General features: G+C 48.2%; 1 protein-coding gene across 2 annotated transcripts in view; it reads right to left on the bottom strand.

Annotated features, from left to right (window-relative positions):
• VIPR2 (vasoactive intestinal peptide receptor 2) overlaps nucleotides 1–22,851 on the bottom strand; it is a 66,365-nt gene that overhangs the window by 14,942 nt on the left and 28,572 nt on the right. For both annotated transcript variants that reach the window (XM_028092394.2, XM_028092393.2), the window contains one exon: nucleotides 5,449–5,546. In XM_028092394.2, the coding sequence (XP_027948195.1) occupies nucleotides 5,449–5,546 (98 nt within the window). The remainder of the gene's footprint in view (nucleotides 1–5,448; nucleotides 5,547–22,851) is intronic.

A 22,851-nucleotide genomic window follows, 5' to 3' on the forward strand; every position in this document is an offset into this window, starting at 1 on the left:
TCCAGCCTCCACCTTGGTCTCGCCTTGTGAGGCCACTACCTACACAGAGATTAGAAAGAGATTCAGATACTGGCATTTTAAGATACGGGACTCTCTTACTCAGATTAATATATTCAAAATAATTGATGAAGAGGTGGAGAATTTTATTAAAGAATGGAATTGATTACAAAAATCAAATGGAAAGTTGAAAACTCAAAAAGAACCCTGAAATTAACAATCAAAATGGCTGAGTCTGATATTAGATACAATAAATGAGAGTACCATGAAATAGAAAAGAGATCGGTAGAATATGTATAGGTTTCAGTAGAGAGAAACAAAATAATGGAAAGTGATGTAGGGTTTGAAGCCAACAGCCACGAAAGAATTCTTGAGACGTCTTCTGTGCAAAAAGGTGGTTTTATTAAAGCCTGGGTACAGGACACGTGGGCAAAAAGAGCTGCACTGGGGCAACGTCCACAAGAGCCAAACCGTGGGAAGAGCCCAGATGTCCATCGACAGATGAATGGATAAAGAAGATGTGGTATATATACACAATGGAATATTATGCAGCCATCAAAAGGAATGAGATCTTGCCATTTGCAACGACGTGGATGGAACTGGAGGGTGTTATGCTGAGTGAAATAAGTCAATCAGAGAAAGACATGTATCCTATGACCTCACTGATATGAGGAATTCTTAATCTCAGGAAACAAACTGAGGGTTGCTGGAGTGGTGGGGGGTGTGAGGGATGGGGTGGCTGGGTGACAGACATTGGGGAGGGTATGTGCTATGGTGAGCGCTGTGAATTGTGCAAGACTGTTGAATCACAGATCTGTACTTCTGAAACAAATAATGCAATATGTGTTTAAAAAAAAAAGAAGAAGAAGATAGCAGGAAGGGAAGAATGAAGGTGAGTAAGTCAGAGGGGGAGACGAACCATGAGAGACGATGGACTCTGAAAAACAAACTGAGGGCTCTAGAGGGGAGGGGGCTGGGGGGATGGGTTAGCCCGGTGATGGGTATTAAAGAGGGCACATTCTGCGTGGAGCACTGGGTGTTATGCACAATGAATCATGGAACACTACATCAAAAACTAATGATGTAATGTATGGTGATTAACATAACAATAAAAAAATTAAAAAAAAAAAAGAGCTGCACTGGGGTTGTGAGGAGTGGTCCATTATATACTTTCAAGTCAGGAGGGGGTTAGGGACAGCGTAAGTCTCTAAGGAATTTGGAAGCAGGTTTCCAGGACCTTGAGGAGGCTGGCTGTTGTTAGGAAAGGGCCATTTACTACTGTCTAATCAAACCGTAGTCGTGAGACCTTCAGATGTGTACGGGTGGGCCATGTGCTTGGAGGATGATTGCCAACATGGATCTTGGGGGGTAAAGATAAAGGAAGTTTTCAAAGTAATTTCTTTAATTTTTTTTCTAAATTTTATTATGTTATGTTAGTCACCATACAATACATCATTAGTTTGTTTTTTCTTTAAAGATTTTATTTATTCATTTGCGAGAGAGACAGAGAGAGAACAAGCAGGGGGAGGGGCAGAGGGAGAGGGAGAAGCAGACTCCTTGCTGAGCAAGGAGCCCGATGCGGGACTTGATCCCAGGACCCTGGGATCATTACCTGACCCGAAGGCAGACACTTAACCAACTGAGCCGCCCAGACCCACATCATTAGTTTTTGATGTAGTAATTTCTACATGTTAAAGTAGACTCAGGATCCTGGGGGTCAGGCTAAGATTGCCTATTGCCCTTAGCAAAATATTAACAACCAGTCATCCCTAGAGGAAGGTCACTCTGCCTGTTTCAAGGACTTGTCAGTGGGCTGTAGGTGGTAAGGAAATATAATAGTTTTTCTTCTGCCTTTGTTTCCCACATCAGGAAGTATAGAAACAGAGTAGGAGATATATGGGGAATGGTGAAAACACTGTTGAACACATAAGAATGGAGTTTCAGAAGGAAAGGAGAGACAATAAGGTAAAAGCAACATTTAGAGAATACTAGCTAAGAATTTTTGGAAACGAAAAAAATAATGAGACTAAAGAAATGCCATTAACCCCAAGAAGGACAAATACAAAGCAAACCACATTGAGTCCCATGATAGTGTCACTGCTGAAAACCAAAGACAAGTAAAAAAAGCTTCTAAGCACCCCAAGAAAAAAGATATCTTCCTTCAGTGGAACAGTGATGAGACTGGCTGCTGACTTTTTTTTTTTTTTAAGATTTTATTTACTTATTTGAGAGAGAGAGAGAGAGAACAAGCCGAGGAGAGAGGCAGAGGGAGATGGAGAGGCAGGCTCCCCGGTGAATAGGGAGCCCAGTGTGGGGCTCGATCACAGGACCCTGGGATCATGACCTGAGTCAAACACGGACGCTTCACCGACTGAGCCACCCCGGCGTCCTAGGCTGCTAACTTTTAAAAAGAAAAATGATGTTCATTTTTAGTGTGATGAGAGAAAAAACTGCCAAGAAAGAATTCAATACTCTCAAAAATATCCTCAAATGAGGCAAAATTAAGATGATTTCAGGTGATCAAAAACCATGAGCCCTCATTATCAGTAGGCCTGTGCTGAAGGAAATCCTACAGGGGGTTTGCAGGCAGAAGGAAGATGACCCCGATGAAGACACAGGAGGAAGGGAGAGCCTCGGGAAAGATAAACACATGGCATCTCCAAGTAACCACTGACCGTAAACGACAGCTATAATGCCTACGGCCTTAAAATAGACGTCAGATTAAAATACATTACAATAACACAAAAGGCATGAGGGGGTAAATGGAATGAAAATGTTGTCAAGTCTTGAATTGACTGGGAAGTGGAAAAAAAGTGATTGGAGGTTAACTCCTATGAGACAAGGATGTGTGGCAATTTTGGGAGATGCCTAGAAGCAGCAGAACAAAATGTATAACTGACAGTCTGAAAGGGGAAAATTGGAATAATAAAAGGAAACATGAGATGAGTGTGAAAGCCTGCCCCTCCCCCCAAGAAGCCGGTGTCTGTCCCCCACGCTGGCCTGTGCCCACTGCTCCTCATGGGGGCTGGGCTCATCTCTCAAAGACCTCTGCTCTCTGCTTTCTCCTCCTCACTCTCTCCTGCCCATGTCCTCCCCTGAGTGGGGTCTGGGATTTATGGCGGTCTCTCAGACATGAGCATACACTCACTCCAGTTAGCAAGCCATCCAAATAAATTATGTTTGCTGAGTTTCTGAGTGATGCTCTCTTCATCACTCATTGCTCTTTGTAAAATCTCACTTCCAAGTATGGATCTACACAGGACGATGGATGTAGCTGAAATTGGGGCTTCCAGAGAAACTACGCTGGAATCTGCTCCTTTCTGGCGGCTGGAAATGGAACCCCAGTTCCTGAAGGTGAGATGGTGAACAGAGGTGTGGGCAGCACCTTTCTGGGCTGTCCTGCTCTAACTGGTAACATGGGGACAGGAACAGCACTGACCTACGGGAGCTGCCGTGGGGACTAATTTAATGAACACCTATACAACGTGCAGCGTGGTGTGTGTTGTCAGCAATCTGGGCTTGTGGGGACCGGAGCTACGTTGTCAGGTGCCTGGACCTCCAAGACGGTGGCTGCAAGGACTGCCCAGTGAGTCCCACGCAAAACTAGGTGGTGTGTTTGTGATCCCAGTCTACGCTGAGATTTGGACCTGCCTTAGGAGACAAGTTGCTCTGTTTCTCTGTGTGTAAAATAAGAGCGTGGTTACTTAATGCTTTCTTAGCTATGGGGCTATTATGGACAGTAGATGCTTCATGGTTGTAAAGAGTTGTTTCCTGGGTAAAATTTCCAGGATGACGAAGTTATTTTTAGAATACGGAGTTTGGAATTGACACTTGTGGCATCGGACAGGCAAGCACAGCTGATGGACGGAGGCAGGAAGGTTCGAGTCTCTGTGGCTCAGGAGGAAGGCAGACCTGCGAACCGTACACCAGCTCCCGGCACTGGTCCCAGCAGCCAGGACACACCGAACACGGCAGAAGGACATACACAGCAGGTGTCACCAGTAGGTGACTAAGGATGTGCGCGTAGGGAACACTGCTTGATATGCATGAAACCATTTGAGATTCTCTTATAGACCAACATCCACATTTGCAATAATTCAAAATACCCGTAGGCTGGCTAATTAAATATGTCATGCATCGCCAATCCCAGGTGAACTGCCGATGTCAAGAACATGGATTGTTCAATATGGGGGCTCTTTAAAACTAAGCTGTAACTTTTCCAGTTCAAGTTACCCTGTGCCAGCTTACCTCCCTAACTTTTTCCTTTCTTTTTTCTTATCTTCAACAATTTGAAGATTTAAAAATGCATAGTAAAAAACAGAAGATAGTAGAATAGAATAGATATTAATGTTGCACAAGAGTTTCTATTCTTTTCTTTCCAGAACTAGAATATGATGGACTGTCCCCACATTTTCCAAAGTATAAGCTCTTCATTACAGCTGCTGACTTACTCTTTCTGAGGATTCCCACCCTCCTGATGGAGTTGAGATGCCTGGAAAGTATATTACAGTTGATGGGTTTCTCAGCTACAACAGTCTTTACTTGTTTATTTCCAAGTATGGATCTCCTAATGGATTATCTGTTGGTTTCTGAAATATTCCATTTGTTATATTTTTGTTTTTATCTGAATACTGTAATTTATTTCAACAATACTGTGATATATTTCAACATGTGAAATATATTTGCATAAAGAGAAATAAGACCTGTGGTGATCAAATTCCTGTTAAAATAAGAGGAATATTATCTGGTTTATTTAGTGCTGGGGATATTCAAGTCACAGATTTAGTCCTGAATATACTTATTAGCTTTTCCTAGACAGACACTTCTGTTCTGAAACCAAAGCCTCTACCTTTAACCCCAACCAACCAGCTGTATACACTGCATGTCATTAGTTACCAAAAAGACCTACTGGAGGTTCGGTTGGGTGGGAACTCTAACTGCACAGCAGGGAAAAAACTGGCAAAATTCAGAGTGCTTCCCACACGCCACATAGCTTCATTAGCACCCACACTTTGCAGATCACAGAGAGGTTAAGTAATTTGTCCAAGGTCACACAGCGACTGAGAGACTGACCCAGGATTCGAATCCAGGCATCTGGCTCCTGCCTTCATACTCTTGAACACATTATAGTGTCTCTTGACCCTCTTAGCACCAATGGGCAAGATCACGTTTCTTCCGTATTTTCAAAGGATTTGCATAATGGCTAAGTATTTAGTAAACAGCAGTTGAACTGAATTCTTATAGCCAAAGTCAGTATTATCTCTTTATATAAGAAATGCAGAGTATTTAAACAAAAATGTAAATATTAGCATCATATTTCACACCAGCATTCTCCAAGGGAGTTTTATTGGTTTAACACACAGAGAGAGGGCTTGGAGACAGAGAATTTCTTTCCTCTTCTGATGGGCCTAAGTGGCTTAAACAGCAGAATTGCTCATTTCTGATACTTACCTGAAGAGGCAAAGAATTATGCTTCCGGTTGTAAGGGAAATCAGAGAGACACTGTAGCCCAGCGTGTAAATGGCCTTCACCAGAATGTAGAACGTAATCTACAAAGAGGGAACAAAACAGCTGTGAGGTTTTGGTGGTCAGCACTGGACCAAGCAATGCTTCCTTCACGCGGGCCCTCGCTGCCTGTCTCGGGGCACACCAGACAGCATCAGCCCACCTCCATTCTGAACCCAAACATTTTATTCTCTCTAAATGCCCACCTATTTCCTTAAAATTCATTCTGAGTGACTGTGTGGAGCAGGGAGAGGGATGACCTGGGGGGTCCCCAACTTCGCTCTCTGATCACTATTAAATATGTCATGCATCACAAACCCGAGGTCAACTGCCGATGTCAAGAATATGAAATAAGCTGAAATTTTTCTAAAAAATATTTTCTAAAAATAAGCTGAAACCAGAGGGGGCTTGGAGGGGTGCTTCCCATGAGAGAGCCCCAGAAACCACAGGGGACTGCTTTGAAAATATGTCCTGACCTAACTGGGTTTTGCTGCTCTGGACCCCGTGAGGAGTGAGCACCCAGGGGACATTCCGCACTGGCCCTGATTTCTCCATATCCCTGTTCACACCAGCTTAGTGTAAACTCTAGAGAGGGGATGGTGCCCACCGAGCCGATCCCCAGCCCTGGGGTCAGCCAGCAAACACTGGGGTAGGAGGGACGGCCTTACTCCTGTAGCTTCGTGGGGCTTGGCAGCATCTGTAGGTCAGTGGACCCCTGCACCCACCGTCCAGGCCCATTGTCGTTCTTTACCATCAAGGTGATGCCCTTTTGAGGAGAGCTTTCCCCTCCCTATTACCCTTACTACTGAAGACTCAATATGGCTAATGACATATTTCAGAAGTAAACTACAAAATTTGGAAAAAATGAATTTCTAGTTAATATTTAATGATAAAATGAAATTAATTGGTATAGCCTCTCAAATAGTTCAGGCAATCAAGGTCAGCATGAAGCTTGATCGGGTAAGCTAATGTATTAATCTGATTTTAGAAGGGTTTTTCCTTGTTAAACCTCAAGGTCCCGTTGTCGTTCTTTTTAGCTCAAGAAGAGAGGAGATGTCACGCTGGCATTCTGAAAACGTCCTTGAAAACTCGAATTTTAAGTCTTTGTCCACATTCTATATTCTGTTCTGAGTGAGAGATTATAAATAGGACTGGGGCATCCTGAGCAGCTTTTCACCATTTTGTCTTGTGATCAGAGCTCACATTAAATAACTGGAAAAGGCAATATTTCAAATCTACCAAAAGCATAGAAAACAATATATCATACTTAACGCGTACATATCATGTATCTAATATACCCATAACATGTAATACAAACTATACATGTAATAACAGATAGTATCTATAATATACCTACCAACAATCTCCAACCAGAGGGACAACTGAGCAAGACGGCGGGGAGACCCCAGGTAGCCGCTTCCCTGACGCTGGGGTGCTGGCACCCAGGGTGCCCCCACAGGGCGTGGGCACGACCTTGCACTGTTCCGACCTTTCTGATGAGTTCTCTTCTATGCGTGGACTGCACGTAACTTTTTTTTTTATCACCCCTCAACTGTGTCGTCTGTTATCCAGTATTGGCTTCACGTGTTTTTAGTCCCTCGGCCTAATTGTACCACTGCTCTAAACGGTCAGTCTTTGCTGGGTTCCCTTGTTTGCTCATTCCTTGATTGTTGCTTCATCCTTTCTCGATTCTCAGTTCTTTTTTCTGTCTTCATTTTACCCCTGAAGTCCATTTCCTGGGCATTTTTAGTAAGAGTCTGCTGATTGTGGATCCTGTCGGCTTGTTTTCTGACACGTCTCTTTCCCTCGTATTTCCGAGGGGACATTCCTCTTCTCCAGGCCCTGGGAAGGTATCTGCCGCCTGCCCTGTGGCTTGCACGTGCATGGGCCATCGGGCCTCGATCTCCAGCATCTTCTGGCAGCTGTGGGGTTCTCTATGTATGTGGGGTGGTCAGGCTCTCCGAATTGGACAACGGGTGGCTCGCTCGAGCTGTCACCCACTGCATCTTCTCCGGCCAAGCCTGCAGTCACACTGACCTCCTGCCCCGAGCGGCGCTGTCTCCTGCCCGTCCTCCTGGCTGCAGCCGCTCCTGTGCTCTTGGAGCCCACACTCCCCATCCCAGAACTCCGGTACCTAAGTCTGAGTTCCTGTGTCATGTATCTTCTTGACTTTCATGTTTAGGTCTACTTTTTCCCATATAAGGTCTGGTAAGAGCATCTCGTTCCAGGTTTATATTTTTAATTTCCACTTTTTTTTTTAACATTTCAAATGCACTTATTTGCATTCTATGCCTGATGACTCCATTATCTGAAGTTCTGAGGATGTAATCTGTTTGTCATCTGCTGACTTTCACTCACAGTGGCTTTTTCTTGGTGTGGTCTGTGCATTTGGAATATAAGCTTGTCTTCGGAGTGGACCTATGGGAATTTGTAAGGTCTTGGCAAAGATGCTTCCTTCCAGGAGCACCTGTGTTCACTTCTGCCAGGTACCCCCCCACTGCTTCCATTCAGGACTCCTTACATGAGTGTGTCAGCTCAGAGCTGCCATACCACGCACAAGACAGAAATGGGAAAACCCAGCCTGCAGGAGGGCATGCCCGTGGTGACAGATTTTTAGATTTTCCTCCTGGAAAGTGAAGTTTCCCTGTCACATCCATGGTCAGATTTTTGGTCTAAGCTCTCAACTCCAGCCGCCCACCACTATCCACACATGCATGCTGCTCATCCCAGCTCTTCATAATGATCCAGCAGTTGCCCCAGAAACCACCCGCCCCTGCTGCCTGGCACCTGATTCTCAGCTCTTTTATTGAGATTTTTTTTACTTTCTTGAAATCTCAGCTGTGCGTTTTAAAGCAACACTGTTATACTTTAGCATTTTTGAGTGATTTGTACTGGGAATTTTTTACCTCCAATTTCTTATAGAAGATTTTTATTTCTTGCTGAACGTATTTGGTATTACTGGTTAATTTAATTCATTCTGTTCAACGCATTTACTCAGTGCTTAATTGGAACCAGACACTGAGGAAGGTGTCTTGGGAACAGGATGAGTGAGAGAGAAGGGTCCCGCCCATGAGGAACTCATAGACATATTTTCACCACTGGACTGACTGTCCCAGGAGATAATGCATGAGCTAGTAATTGAGATAGGTATAAATTAAAACATTTTTTCTGTGTTCACTTAAAAAAAAAGAATCTCCACATTTCAATTTATATTACTTTCCTTAAAGATGGTTTAGATTTTACATTTCTCATGTTTTCAGTCATTTAAGAAGGCTTAATCTGGTTATTTGCAAATTGCCTCTGTTAAGGGCTTTGAGAAGCAGAGTACACTCCAGGGCAAGCTAGAAACCTCAAATAAAAGGCAGCACTGGGGAAGCTTTACCAGAACAGAGCGCAAAACAACCACGTAACAACTGAGCAACGCCAGAACCAAGGCTAAAGGCCACAGAATTATGTGCAGTGCTTAAGAGACAGGAAACTTTCTCACAGCCAACTTTTAAGAGAATGAGGCATATCACAAGAAAACAATCTGGGGTCTTTGCTCAAGGAGGCAGGATGAACAACTTTTGGGGTTTTTCTGTGTACATCTAAATCTCCTGTATTGCTACCTATGTGGACAGAACTGAAGACTAAGAATTACTGTTTAGAACACGAACCCTAAAGAACCATGTGGAGTTCTCCATCTTTAATGCAATTTAAATTTATTTTCATTAGCAGTGGCTAAAACCAGCTACGTGGTTTCAAGAACTGCACAGTGGGTCTGCACGGTGCTTTTGTTTCTGGGCTCCAGGACCTTCCCAGCCTCTGCCTCCTGATCCAGCTTCCTTCCCCCACCCTCAGAGACCTGCTTTCTCCTCTTGGTGGGGCCACGATGTTAGGATCCATACCAGTGTTTCTCCCAGGGTGACCCCCCAGACCAGCAGTAACAGCATCACTTGGGGACTTGTCCAAATGCAAACTCTCAGACCCCACCTGTCCCTGCCTGCCCCAGGACCAGAAGCCTGCAGTGATTCTGATGTGGCTCGTTCCAGAACCTCTGGTCTACACCACAGACAGAATTAAAATGTACATAAGACCTTTCCTGTGCCTGCCGAAAACCCTCCACAGAGCCCCTTTGCTTGTGAGCAAAACTGTGTGCCCCCATGAGGCAGCTGCCAGCCCCTCCTCACACTCGGGTCCCTCTAACAAGAGGGCAGCCTCCGCTTGCTCCCTTCATTGCTGTGCGCAGGCTGTGTCTTAGCATTTCCACCTGGTTCTCCTACCCACCGCTCAGCATTCGTATCAGGGCCCTTTCTCTGGGGAGCTGCCCGCCCAGGCTCTGCCCTGCCCTCACCAGGTCACACTGTGGTGGCTGGAGCTCCCTGAAGCAACCAATCTTGTCCCCGTCTGCACCCAGCCCCCAGTGGGCCGCCGGGAACTGGAGATCGCAAAGCTTTACGGTTTTCAGACCTCTCCTTACCACGTCACCTGATCTGTGGTGAACTAGGAGGCTAGCATGATGGCCTCTGCCCAGCAGAGAGGGCAGCCACAGTCAGAAGGGGGCACTGGAGAAGTGGGAAAGCACATCCTAGCGTTGGAGGATCCAGGTTTGGACCCCCGGCGCTGTGTCACGTCTCTGTCCTTTGCCCATAAAACAGGAAAGACAATAGTGACAGCACTCCCTTTTTGTTAAGGACACTTTTACTTCATACTCGTCCAGGAAGCTGACAGTAGCAGGCCCTGAACTTTGGGGCTTCCGCTGAGGTTTCTCACGGCAGCGTCTGGGGTTACGTCAGGATGAGCGGAGAACTCATTAAACACAGCAGGTAGACAGGCGTGAAGTGACTGAGCGTGGGGCCTCCAGAGCAGAAGACAAGGCCATCCCTGCCTAGTGGACGCAAACTTCTTCCAGAACGAGCTCTCCTGGGGGCTCTGATCTCTCAGATCCTGTTTCTTGCACCTCTTCCCCATTTTCCTAAGACTACAGAGGGCTCAGGCCCACTCAGCTGCAGTTCTGCTCTCTGAAGGCCTCTGTTCATGGGGCATTGATAGGAAAGTAAGGACCAAATGGTATTGCTCCAGAACAGCCTATAAATTATTAAAACCCTGCCATCCGAAAACAAGGGTGAAACCTAAAAACCCAGTTGCTCATGGATCTAGCCACTATGGGTCAATCAAGTGGGTTAACCGACTTTGTTCTCCAGTGACTAGATGTAATGGATTTCCTACTCTTAGCTTCAAGCATGGTGCTGGAACCGAACAGCTGGGCCTGATGCAGAGCGAGAGCCGGGGTCAGGGGGCCTCGTGAGGGACATGACCGCATCCGAGGCAGCTGTGCCAGGAAGCCGGTGGAGCTGAGGGTACAGGGCCCTGGCTTGCCGCCCCCGGGAGTGCTGGGTGGTTGGTGACAAGGAGGCCTCCCCATTTAAAGAGATCTCAGGTGAAGAGGGCCTTGATGTCTGATGCTTCAGGAACCTGTGATTTCATTTTCCATCAGGAACAAACATTTGCTTTTATATGTAATTTTATATGTATCTTTAATGTTGTATTCTTTCCCCCTTCTGGACAGATCCTGTGAAGCACAGCCTTCATAGGCATGGAGGGAAAATGCCCAGCAGGAGAGCCTGGCCAGTGGAGGTATTTTCTCCCAAGCAAAGAAGTCGTGATGCTTTCTTGCACAGAAAGGGTTGTCAATACTCCTTGGGTCCTGAGTGCCACAGCGCAGGGTGACCAAATGGCCGAGTTCCACACCCTTCAGTTGGAGGACCGGACAACCCTGGGTCCCCTGTGGATGCAGAGCCACGTGTTATGATCACACGTTTGAGGCTGATTTACTTGGAAAAGACCTTCATCACCATCATCACAAATCAGGAAGATAAAACAGTCCAGCAACGCTTCCCCTTTTCAATACTTCTGAGGGGCCTGAATGGCCCCTGAGGCCCTGGAGGGGCGGGTGGTGGGGACCCTCTGCTCTGAGTCACTTCCGAGTTGGGCAGGCAAATTCTATGCTCAGCTTTCAGTTGGTGTTCCTGCCTGGGAGGTGGCAATGTCCCAGAAAGAGGCCGGGCTGGCCCTTCTCTGCCATCCCGTCACCGGGGACTGCTTCCTGATCCTCACAGCAAGCGTGTTGGACTGGTGATGTCTATAGCCTTTTCTCATTCCATGAATGCACGTCTGTGCTGGAGCTGCAATGCAGACAGAGCCCTTCTCAGGGAACACTGAGGGCCCAGCCAATGTTTTCCAAACAGTGAGTCATAACTAGGGTGACCACACACTGATTTGCCCAGGCCGGGCCTGGCTTGCATCTGGTGTCCGGAGTCATTATTAATAGCTCCTCCTTTCTCTCTCAAGAGGCCAGGTTTGGCTGACATATGATACAGTCACCCTATTATAACCCATTGGTAGGTTATGCAATCAATTTAGTGGGCAGAGACCAACATTTAAAGAAGAGTAGCATAGAAAATGTGGTTTTGTGAAATGTTTGTGCTGGGTTGTGGTATGAAATGGATTTCCAGCTGTGCACTTTAACCAAAGGCATTGAAAGACTGTTGGCTAGACCAGAGACTCCTGACTCGGCCCAGCACAGTCTTAGAAGCTTTCTGGTAAAAGCCATGCCCACCTATTACCTCTCCCTTCAGCAAAGTCAAGAGACAGACACTCAGCTGTGTTCTACTCTCCTGAACCTACAGATGCCTTCATCACATGCATCGCTGCCTGGAAAACAATGGTTTCTCCCAGAACCCGCTTAGTAATGATTTACCTGCTCATCAACAAGTACCCCTTTGCATCGGGGGCAGGAAAAACACCACTGAAGCTCAGATAGCTTCTTCTTAGGATAGGCCCCACTTGAATTAGAAGGCACAGTTCCTGTCCTCAGGGTGCGTAAGTCCTGTCAGGTGAACAAGACCAAAACACACCTGCAAAACGAATGAGTAAGAGCTAACCTGCATTTCTAACTCCGAATTCAGACTGAATGGCCAAGGCATGAGCAGGGCCAAGAAGAGGTGGGTGGGGGGAGCTGGTAGAGGGGCACTCGGTGGGGAGGAGAAGCATGTTCTCCAGGCTGCAGGGGTGGGGTGGGCGCCACTGGCCAGGAGGAACGGGACATCTGGGCCCCCAAGAGACAACATCAACACTGGTGACACTTCTCCTGACTCCAGGACTCGTGCGTGCACGCGGACTCACACAGCCCAACTCCCCGTGTGGTGACGGGCAAGGCCTGAGGGCTGTGCTTGCTTCATGCTAAAGGACATGCAAGGGTAGGGTGCCAGTCCAGGGGCCTTCACTTTGGGGTGGTTTCTGGGGTTGTGGCAGGATTCCGGGAGGCTGTGGACCAGCAGCCCTCTGTCAGATTACAAGGAGGTGCCTGTTCTCGCCATAAAGAGTGGAAACCTGAGGCTTTTTTGGTTTGTTTATTTATTTATTTATTTATTTAAGATTTATTTATTTGTTGGGGGAGGGGCAGAGGGAGAGAGAGAGAATCCCAAGCAGACTCCCTGCTGAGCACAGAATCTATGGGCGGGGCTTGATCTCATGACCCCCAAGGGTCAGACGCCTAACCGACAGCACCACCTAGGTGCCCCAAGGCTTTCTTTGAAACAAATGTGTTAGAGATCGTTGGAAACTACCACCTATTTATGGGAAATGTGGTCCACGGTTCCATTTATTTCCCTAGTGCACAGCAAGACATCAAAGCCCCATTCCCAAGACGTACTCCTGGTCTCAAGACTCAGGATGAAGCTCACAATCACCCATTGTAAATTTTCCTCTTGCTAGTTATTGGCAAAATATCTTTTAAGACCCAGGTATTCTACTAAAGCCATTCTGCTTAGGGGACTGTAACAATTCTCAAGACAGTGGTGGAGTGTTCTGCAATTTACAAAATGTAACACAAAATTCATTCACTTCTCCCAACAACCTTGGGAAGGAAGCAGACTGAATATTATCACCATGTTCCCATTAACAGACGAGGAACCTGAACCCCAGGAGGGGAGAAGCAAGTTTAAGGACACGGGACCCTCAAGTTGTGGAGCCAAGACTCCAGCCTGAACCCCATGGTGTCATCCCCCAAGAGAGACCACAGTTACTCTTTTGTTTTGATTTTTTTTCTTTAAGAGGAATCAGTTCTGCATGTAAGGAGTTTGGAAGTTGCCACTGAATTCTGGTAACGAATGAAAGTCTGAACAAACTGAAAAACCAACCACTTTTCTTGGATCTGCAAGATAGGAGAGGACACAGGACCGGCGGCTGCCCCATAACTGGAGAGACAGACAGGTGGTCAACGGGAGTCACTGCTTGCCAGGGCAGCATCACGAGACTTACTACTGATGCAGCTGCATCCATCGAGACAGCCTGGCATTGGTGGGCAAAGGGGTCAGTGGAACAGAATGGAGCCTGAACAGAGATCCACATAAGTACCAGCACTGACATTTGACAACGGAGCAGAGGCAATTCAGTGGTGGAAGCACAATGTCCTTGTCACATCTACTAGAACCAGTGGGCATCCCCATGCAAAACAGGAATTGAGACTCAGACCTCAGAGCTGCACAAATGTTAATGCAGAATGGATCACAGATCCGAATGTAAAACATAAACCTAGGAAATGCCTGTTAGATGCAGAGGAGAGAACCAAGAAGACCCTGGGTGTGGCGATGCCTTCACAGACACAGCACCAGAGACAAGGTCCACGAAATTAAGAGCTGATACGCTGGACTCATTAAAACTAAACTTCTGCTCTGCGATCGACCGTGGCAGGGAGTGAGAAGACAAGTGCAGACTGGAGATGATGAAGGACTGTCACTCAAAACACACAAAGAACTCTCAAAACTCAACTGTAAGAAAAGAAACAACCTCATTTAAAAAAAAAATGGGCCAAACACCTTACTAGACACCTCACCAAAGAACATGTACAGAGGGTAAGTAAGCTCATGGAGAGATGCTCCACATGAGGGCACAGACCGTGGTCTCCATGGAACTGTGCTTGCGCTCCTGGGATCAACACCTACAGCTCACAGGACAGTGGGTTCTCCCTCTGGCTCAGGCCTATGTTCCATGAACACACAAGACCACGGGTTCATTGCCTTCTGCATCTGCTTCTCCCGGTCAGAAATGCTGATAACAACGGTGCTGTGTCTCACGGCTTGTTGGGGGGTTAAATAAGAGAGTTCACAGAGAGCTTAATAAATGCTCTTAGTAAGTGATTTATGTTACTTGGTTTGATTTTATAATGAAAACCATTTTTATAATGAAAGGTTTTAAAGATTCTTAATCCAATGACCCAAGTCGTCCTCATTCAGGTGAAGAAATACTTCTCAAGCTTCCTCTGTACACGTGCTGCGTTCACAGACAAGGTCCGAACATGCTGGAGAGGGGTCTCCTGTTCCCCATCCAGCCCAGACTGGCCCTGCAGTGGAAGGGCAGGGGCCCCGAGCCAGAGCCTCCCAGCAGCTGCTTCTGGGTGGTCAGAGGCACAGCCCCAGCCTTGGGAGAAAGTGGAGGAGCCCTGAGCTGTAACTTAGGGGCCTTTCTAGTCGTGGATGCTTCACTTTCAGAGTCATGGGGAGACAGGCACGGGTCCCCCCTGGAACCATCAGAGACACCTGGGCATTTGGGACAGGTGTTGACTCCATTTGGGAGCTGGGCTCCACAGCTCAGGGGTCACAGGAAGGCCCCTCAGAGAGCTCAGTGCTAATGAGTTAGGAGCCGCCACGTGCGCGTGTGTGTGCATGCGGCCAGCATCCCACGCCTTCCTCCCCTCCCCTGTGAGGTCACCAGCTCTCCTGAGGAAGGAGCAGACACCTGGAAAATGCCTCTTGAGAGCTCAGGTGCCCCGTGGGGTGGCGGGTGCATCCAACACTGTCTGAGACCGCTATTCTGAATAAAGGCTGCTTTCCCGGAGAAACTCTGCATTGTTATTTCGCTTGGAGCCCGCGGTGATAATGGCAATGTGATTTTGCAGCTTGTTCACGTGCAGCTGCAGGGGTGACATTTTAAGGAGGAGGGGCGCTGGGGGGCAGGGGCCGCTCCTTCATTTAAGTCACTACATGGAATGTTCCTTTGTTGGTGTGGAGGACTCGGAGGAAAAAAATGACTTTCTTTTTAAAATCCAAATATGACATTTCTGAGGTAAACAGCCATGGATATTTTGGAGCATTTTATCCCACTGAGACCTGAATGTCATTGTGAGAAGCATCGGACTAACCCCAACAGACAGCCGTTTATAGAATCACAGGCCCGTATTCTTCAGAAACACAATGTTGTGCGAGAGAAATACAGAGGAATGTTCCAGATTTTGAAACCCCTGAAGAGTCACGACAAGCTTGTACCGGGACCTGGACAGGATTGGGGCCCAGATGGTAGATGGGGTAACAGCAAAAATGTTACATTTCCTAAACAGGATGACAGTGCTGAGGTTAGAGAACATCCTCACTTTTAAAAGACTCACCCTCACGTTCTAAGAAGTAAGAGGGATTGTGCACAACCGGCGATGGGTGTCGATGTGCCCGCACACCCACAGCTCCCCGGGACACAGGCCGCCATGGTGAGACTCTGCCTGGAGACTCAGGCTGTAGACGTGTGGGTCCCCCGCACCTTTCGAGCATAAAAGGCACCACAGAGACACAGTGTGACAGTTGGGTTTCCTCATTGTTCTGACGAAGTCCAGGGTTAAAAGGCAAATGTGACTGAGAAATAATTTGACAAACTTGGCATAAATTTAAGAGGCTTTTTTTTGGACTAAAATTAGATTTTATTTGAATACAAAAGTAATATCTGCTTCCTTCTGAGAAAGTCGTAAATATAACAAAGAGGTTTTTAAAAGGGAGGACATAGCTATTACCTCCCGGTTCCGAGGAGCTTCTGTCCTTTGTCGGTGGCTCTTGTGGTCCTCTAGCCCATGTCCAGCCACAAATCCCTCAAAGCCCACCCAGGTGACTGACAGTCAGCAGGGGAACTTTGTCGAAACTTCATCTTCCTTTTGCTAGGTCTCTGATAGAGCTCCCTAGTCCCCAGTGAAACAAATATTGCTAGTTTCCATCTTTTCCTCAATTATTTCAATTAGTCCTAAAATTTGTACACCAAATGGAGAAACTAGTCGGACTACTCGATGAATAGCCTGGTTGCTCCCCAACTGCCGGAGGACCAGTGCCTCTCCTCCTGTCCCTACCTGAGGGTCCGGCCAGGGCAGCCAGCACCCCAGCCTTGCAGACTGCCGCTGCCTGAGCCCCAGATGCCTGTCTCCCCTGGCAAGGCTGCTCGTAGACAAGTCCACGGAAAGCAGGGGATCAGGGAGGTCAGACCTTTCTCAAGAGCCCCGTTCCAGGTTAAGACCAGTCTGGTGCTGTTCAAACTTCTGCCAGGGCCCCAGCCTGCAGCCCTGAGTTTTGCCCCATGTGCCCCGTCCTGTGGACACACCCGGTCCTCACCTTTGTTTGACGAGAAACGGAGGTCTTGTGCTCACCAGAGCAGGGCCCTGGGCTCCTGGCGGAGGCTTCCCACCCCTGTGAGACTCCATGGGTCTCCCTCCCCAGTGACAGTTTTTTCTTTATATTTCCTTCTTAACTTCTCATCCAGATTCTTCTTTGGCCTTGGAAAGACTCATTCCTTTATTGGGCAAGTATTACACATCATTGTCACAGGTTCAGTTAAAATTAGCATAAAAATAGCTAATAACTGTGCCTGTCTCATGAATCTTCTGAATCATGTCCCTGTTCGTGGTCAGATTTCTGCCTCACATGAGTCAGCCGGCTCACGTGAGCCCAGGCTCTGCCACAGCAGGCTGTGGCGCCGTGTTGTGTGCTCTGGTGATGGCGTTCTGACCCAGTCTTCTGCTCGTGTTGCCCCCTCTACGGCTTAGCTGAGTCGGCACCCGCCTCGCTGTCCAGCTCCTAGTGTCCCCCACTGCTGAGCAGCAGTCCACCTGTGCTGGACTCACATGCCCCTGAAAGCCACAGTGGGACGCTCCCTCCTGCCATCTGATGCGAAACAAAGCAGACACAGCCCTTGGAGCTGGTTCAGAAGCTGGATTAAATGGGCAACTGTAACAGAAGCAAACACAGGGTGGAGGTGCGCCAGATCTCGGGTTCGTTGGCATACCTGGAGGCACACACTTTGCCACGTTCAGGGCTCTCGTCCTGGCTCCACGTCCCACAGCCGCTGCTCAGCACGTCCCTGAGGGACCCCTCCCTGAGCAGTGGGATAACTGCATGCTCCCTCAGTCCTTGTGAGGACAGCAAAATGCCAAAGTGCGTCTGACTCAGCTGCCCCACGGACACGAGGGTGGCTGTGATCTTTGTTGTCAGGGTGGGGAATCTTGGGGAGGCCACACCAGCGTTTAGGCAGAAAGAGTTACTGGTGTGTCTGAAAGCCGAGAGGAGAGTGCAAAAATATTTTTAGGAATATGGCATAATATGGAAGAAATGTGTCCACTTGATGCATGGGGAGGCTGAGATGCCAGACAGTTCTCTTGGCTAAATTTAGCTGAAGCACTCTTTATTTAAGAACTATGTTAGCAAATATATAATATAGGAGACACATGGAGTGCACCACCTTGTGTGTCCACTGCACCCAGGACGCCAGTGTGGGGCTGGGGGGCTGTCCTCTGGCCGGGCAGAGTGTGCAGCTCTAGGGCAGAGTCACGTGCAATGACTGAAACAAAGCCAAGGGGGCGGGTGCTGCCCTGGGTCATTCTACATTCATCTGGAAGACTCCTTATACTCAGGGAAAAGGAGGCACCTCTGACCCCATAGAAACCTGTGGTTGCTAAATTTCTAGGCTTTCCCATGTTTCACCAGCTCTCAGCATCCCTGGGAGATGGGTTGGGGGCCTGACCTGAGGGAGTGCCCTGAACTGGAGCCTCAAAACAGCCTTTGCTGCAGGAAAAACGCCAAGAGACTGCTGTGGTCAGGGGAGCCCCGGGGTAGGGGGCCAGGCCTGGAGGGATGGACCACCAGGCAGATAACTCCAGGTAGAACGACCCCTACTGGCAGTCCCGCCTGAGGCTGAGAACGTGACCCTAGGACAGCTTCTTCAGCCCCATGAGTGGGGACACCCACATGTCCCTGGAAGGGTGGGGGCATGGGAAAGGACAGAGGGCAGCTCCTGGTGTGACCCTTGTGGGCCCCTGGGAGTGCTTCTTAAATCCTTAATGGGATGAAGCACTTCATGCAATGGTTCAGAGATCAAAGTCCGGAGAGGAAAATACTCCTATGGCAAGGCACATGCCCGAAGGTGGTTTTGGTGGGAGAGGGTCATAGACAAGGAAGACTGGACACAGAAACCAGGACCTGGTGACAGAGAGAGTCTGAGCCAAGCCTGGCCAGCTTCATGATCCCACTGTGGCTTGTGAGACCCAGAACATAAAGGCCCAGACCACCGCCAAACCCCCCTGCGACTTGTGGGCTGCCTTGGTCCAGAGTGTGAAGCAGCTTCACCATAGTGGTTCCCACCATTATCTGAGAGGCCCTTGGGGTCTTCGGACACTGTTTTCCTTCGCGGGACTCCCCATTCCTGACTTCATCTTTCGATTCCCTTGCCACATGTAGCCAAGCCTGTGGCTTTTGTGGAGGCTAATTTTTTTCTTGAATTTAATTAATTCTGAAACCAACAGAGTTTGCACACACAACACCCAGGGCAGAGTCTGGCTGTGTGAGAGCAGGAAATCCAATTAAAATCATAAAACCGGGAGGAGAGTGAGCTGCTGATGAGATGAGGCGTGACATCGGAAGCAGAGTTCACTGGGCTCATGGCCAGGGTTGTGCCTCCCCTCTGCCGCCTGAGGAGACCCAGCTGGGGTCGCGAACCCTCCGGGCCCTCTGCACGTCCGCCACACTGCGTGGTTCTTGTCTTCTGCAGGAACCCTTAAACCACCAAGTATTCAAAGTATGTGAACGGCAGAAACTGCAATCAGGAAGAAAAGTCACTACTTTGGTTTTGTGCCTTCACTCTTTTCGCGTCTACACGTTAAAATATTTTGACTTTCTAATCCATTAGTAGGGAATATGCATTCATGATATTTGTAGAATCTCTGAAATGTTTAATTAAGAAGACAAATAACTCTTGAAACTGGATGGAAAAGTGTCAGAAAAGCAGGGACACTGTGCTTCACGAAGGCAGGGCTCAGTCACACACGTTTCCGAGGGCCTGGAAGAGTTTTCCATCCGTTTTCCTGGGAAGGCCACCTACAGTGTGGCCCAGGGGAAACGTAAGGAAGAGGAGCTGCCAGCTTTGACTTGTCAAGGGAGCCAACATCGCCTCGAATGTCAGCTCTCAGCACCGACCCACGGCCACACTGGGTTCGTGATAATAGGACAGACTCACAACACCGGGATTCCCAAGAAGCGACTGTGGAATATGAATGAATAGGGACGGGCCCACCCTCGAATAGGGACCCACAACTGGCTCTGAAGAAATGCTCCCGGGAGGCCTGGGGACACTCTGCTTCCACCCCACGCAGGCGTCTGGGAAACCTGCAGACGGTGGAACAGAGGTCCAAGACTGTTCTGGTTGCTGGGGCCTGTCTTCTTGCCCCTGAAACGGCCTGATGGCATCTATTAGGGTCACCTGGGAGGGAGGTGTCATGTGGCAGGGTGCCCTGAAGCCACTCCTGGAGCCCTGGTCATCGTGAAGAAGGGCAGTCCCCACTCCTGGTCAGCATGCCGGGTCAGCAGAACAGGGCCTGTGAACGCTTCCCGCTCCAGGACAGTCCTGAGGCTTCGGGTGAATTCTGTATCAGTTCAAGGCTTATTCTTAGCAAGCCAATAGGATGGTCTCCTGGTTTGGCCCTATTAAATAACTAAACAGCAGTTTGGGACTAGTCTAGAACCTGAAATCCACACGTTATCTTCTTATGAAGATGTGTTCTGAATTCAGATTCGACCTGAACAGGTCACCAACTTTGGGCTACACCCTGGAGGCTCAGCAGACACAATCATGGCACCAACCCTCTGTCTTCCAGCTGGAGCAGCTCAGTGGCTGCCAGAGCCATCAGTGCCGGTGTTCGGGGCTCTCTACCACCTCGTGTTTCCTGCCCAACAGGCGACTCACGAGAGGCTGACATCTCACGGGGCCTTCTCGCAGAATCCAGTGAGTACAAGAAGAATGACATGATGTCTCGCTCTGCCGTGTAGGACAGCCCCCGGCCAGTGTGCAAAGCCTGATGTGGTGAGACTCCAAAACCAGCAGGCTGATCTGGAGTGGAGGGAAGACCAGAGGTAGGAGAGAAGGCAGAGGAACCGAGAGGACCTTCTGTGGCATCAGATCCTGAATGTGTGTCCTTTTCCTGACACCCTGGGTGCAGCTCTGCACCCGTGCTTCCCGGGTCACAAGCCTGGCTGAGGGGGCAAATGACCCCCTGGTGTCCTGTGGGGCCTGCAGGATGGAGCGCAGCAGCACAGGCTCCCTGAGGGACACCAGGTGTGCACAGGTCCCCGAGTAGTTCCCGGCCAGCCGGAGAGAGCGCAGGCACCATCCCAGGCTTCACTTGCAGCTCAGGTGACTGCACACCGAGGGGGAAGGTGACTACTTCTGACAAAAGAAGCTGAATCTCAGTGATTGCACAACAGAAACAGAGCTGGGGCCCCGACCGCGTCATGTCACACCCGAGCCTCAGTGTTTCCCTCTGTAAGGTGGGCTGTCACCAAGACTAAAGCAGACAAGGGGTCGGGGACATGGGGGATGTTAGTCAAAGTGTACAAACTTTCAGTTATAAGAGGAATAAAGTCTGTGTCTCACCAAAATAAATAAATAAATAAATAAATAAATAAATAAATAAATAAATAAATAAAAGGTAAATATGTGAGGTGATAGATAATTAGCTTGACTGAGGGGATCATTTTACAATATATGTATATACACACATCAGAACATCACGCCGCATACAGGCATATGCCGTGGAGATAATGCGGGCTGTTCCGGACCACCGCAGAAAAACAAATATGGCCATGAAGGGAGTCAAGCGAATTGTTTGGTTTCCTAATGCTTCTAAGAGTTATGTATACACCATCCCGTAGTTTCTGAATGTACAGTAGCATTATATCTAAGAAAATGACGTACATACCTTAGTTAAAAAATACTTTGTTGTTAAATAATGTTAATCATCATCTGAGCTTTCAGTGAGTCCTATCACTGATCACAGATCACCCTAACAAATATAATAATCATCAAAATGTTAGAAATATTGTCAGAATTAGCAAAACATGACACAGAGAGATGAAGTAAGCAAATATCGTTGGAAATATGTCCTCCCGACACAGTGCAGCATTGCCCTAACCTTCAGTTTGTAAAGCACAGTATCTGCCAGGTGTGATGCTGTGAGGTATGCCCGTACCTTAAATATAAACAGTGTTTGTATGTCAGTCACACCTCAACAGAAAAAGTCCGCATGAGGTGATATTGGTAATTGATGTGGTTCATAGTGTGCACTGGACAATGCCAGTGTGATCCCACCACGCACCACCATCGTCCTCACTGACAGTTGGCCAGACACCCTTCAATTAGTGAGAAACTCGCTAAAATGTAAGGTACTTTCTTTTCTAGGGTTTAATAATTTGGTGGCAAAAGAATTGGCTTTATACCATAAATCTTAGTGAGGAGAGCAAAGACAGTCCCTTTATAAGAAAGGAACACAAAAGATGTGTTAATCCCCCAGGAAAATGGATCTGACAGTGACATTCATACCAGTCTCACTGATGGTGGGGTGGCAGGGCCCAGGGTTGGAGGGTAGTGAGACCAACGTGCATGAGTAGCTAGGTATTCCCTAAGGCTCTTTAAAAGGGCCTCAAGTATGTTCCCACACAGCGGGTGTTTGCAGGGGATGGGGGCATGAAATGCATGGTATTCACCTGTCATTAATATGGCATTAGCAGGGGCGCCTGCGTGGCTCAGTCGTTAAGCGACTGCCTTCGGCTCAGGTCATGATCCTGGAGTCTCGGGATCGAGTCCTGCATCGGGCTCCCTGCTCAGCGGGAAGTCTGCTTCTCCCTCTGATCCTACCCCCTCTTGTGCTCTCTCTCTGTCTCTCTCTCAAATAAATAAATAAATAAAATCTTTTTAAAAAATATGGCATTGGGGGGTGAAGCAATGCAGCCCAAGGGGGGACGGTGACCTGGTTTCCTGGTGGTAAACAAAGTAAAACCACAGTCATACAATGTTGCAGGGTGAACATGCAGGAAAGAACAGCCACCCCAGCCCTGGGGCTGAGCAGAGCTGAGGGGACTTGATTTGACACATCATTTAAACAATCACGTTCCCAGAGAAGGGCTCATCTTGAGCACACCTCCTGGCCTCCTTATAGCACGCGGACCAACAGTGCAGCCCTTGCCATAGGCGGAGCCCCCAGCACGCCCTGGGCACTGTTGGCCAGGGACACGCTCA

This window comes from Eumetopias jubatus, unplaced genomic scaffold, assembly GCF_037043125.1.
Source record: "Eumetopias jubatus isolate StellerSeaLion01/CBP00866 unplaced genomic scaffold, mEumJub1_p1.0 scaffold_14, whole genome shotgun sequence".
Lineage (NCBI taxonomy): Eukaryota > Metazoa > Chordata > Mammalia > Carnivora > Otariidae > Eumetopias > Eumetopias jubatus.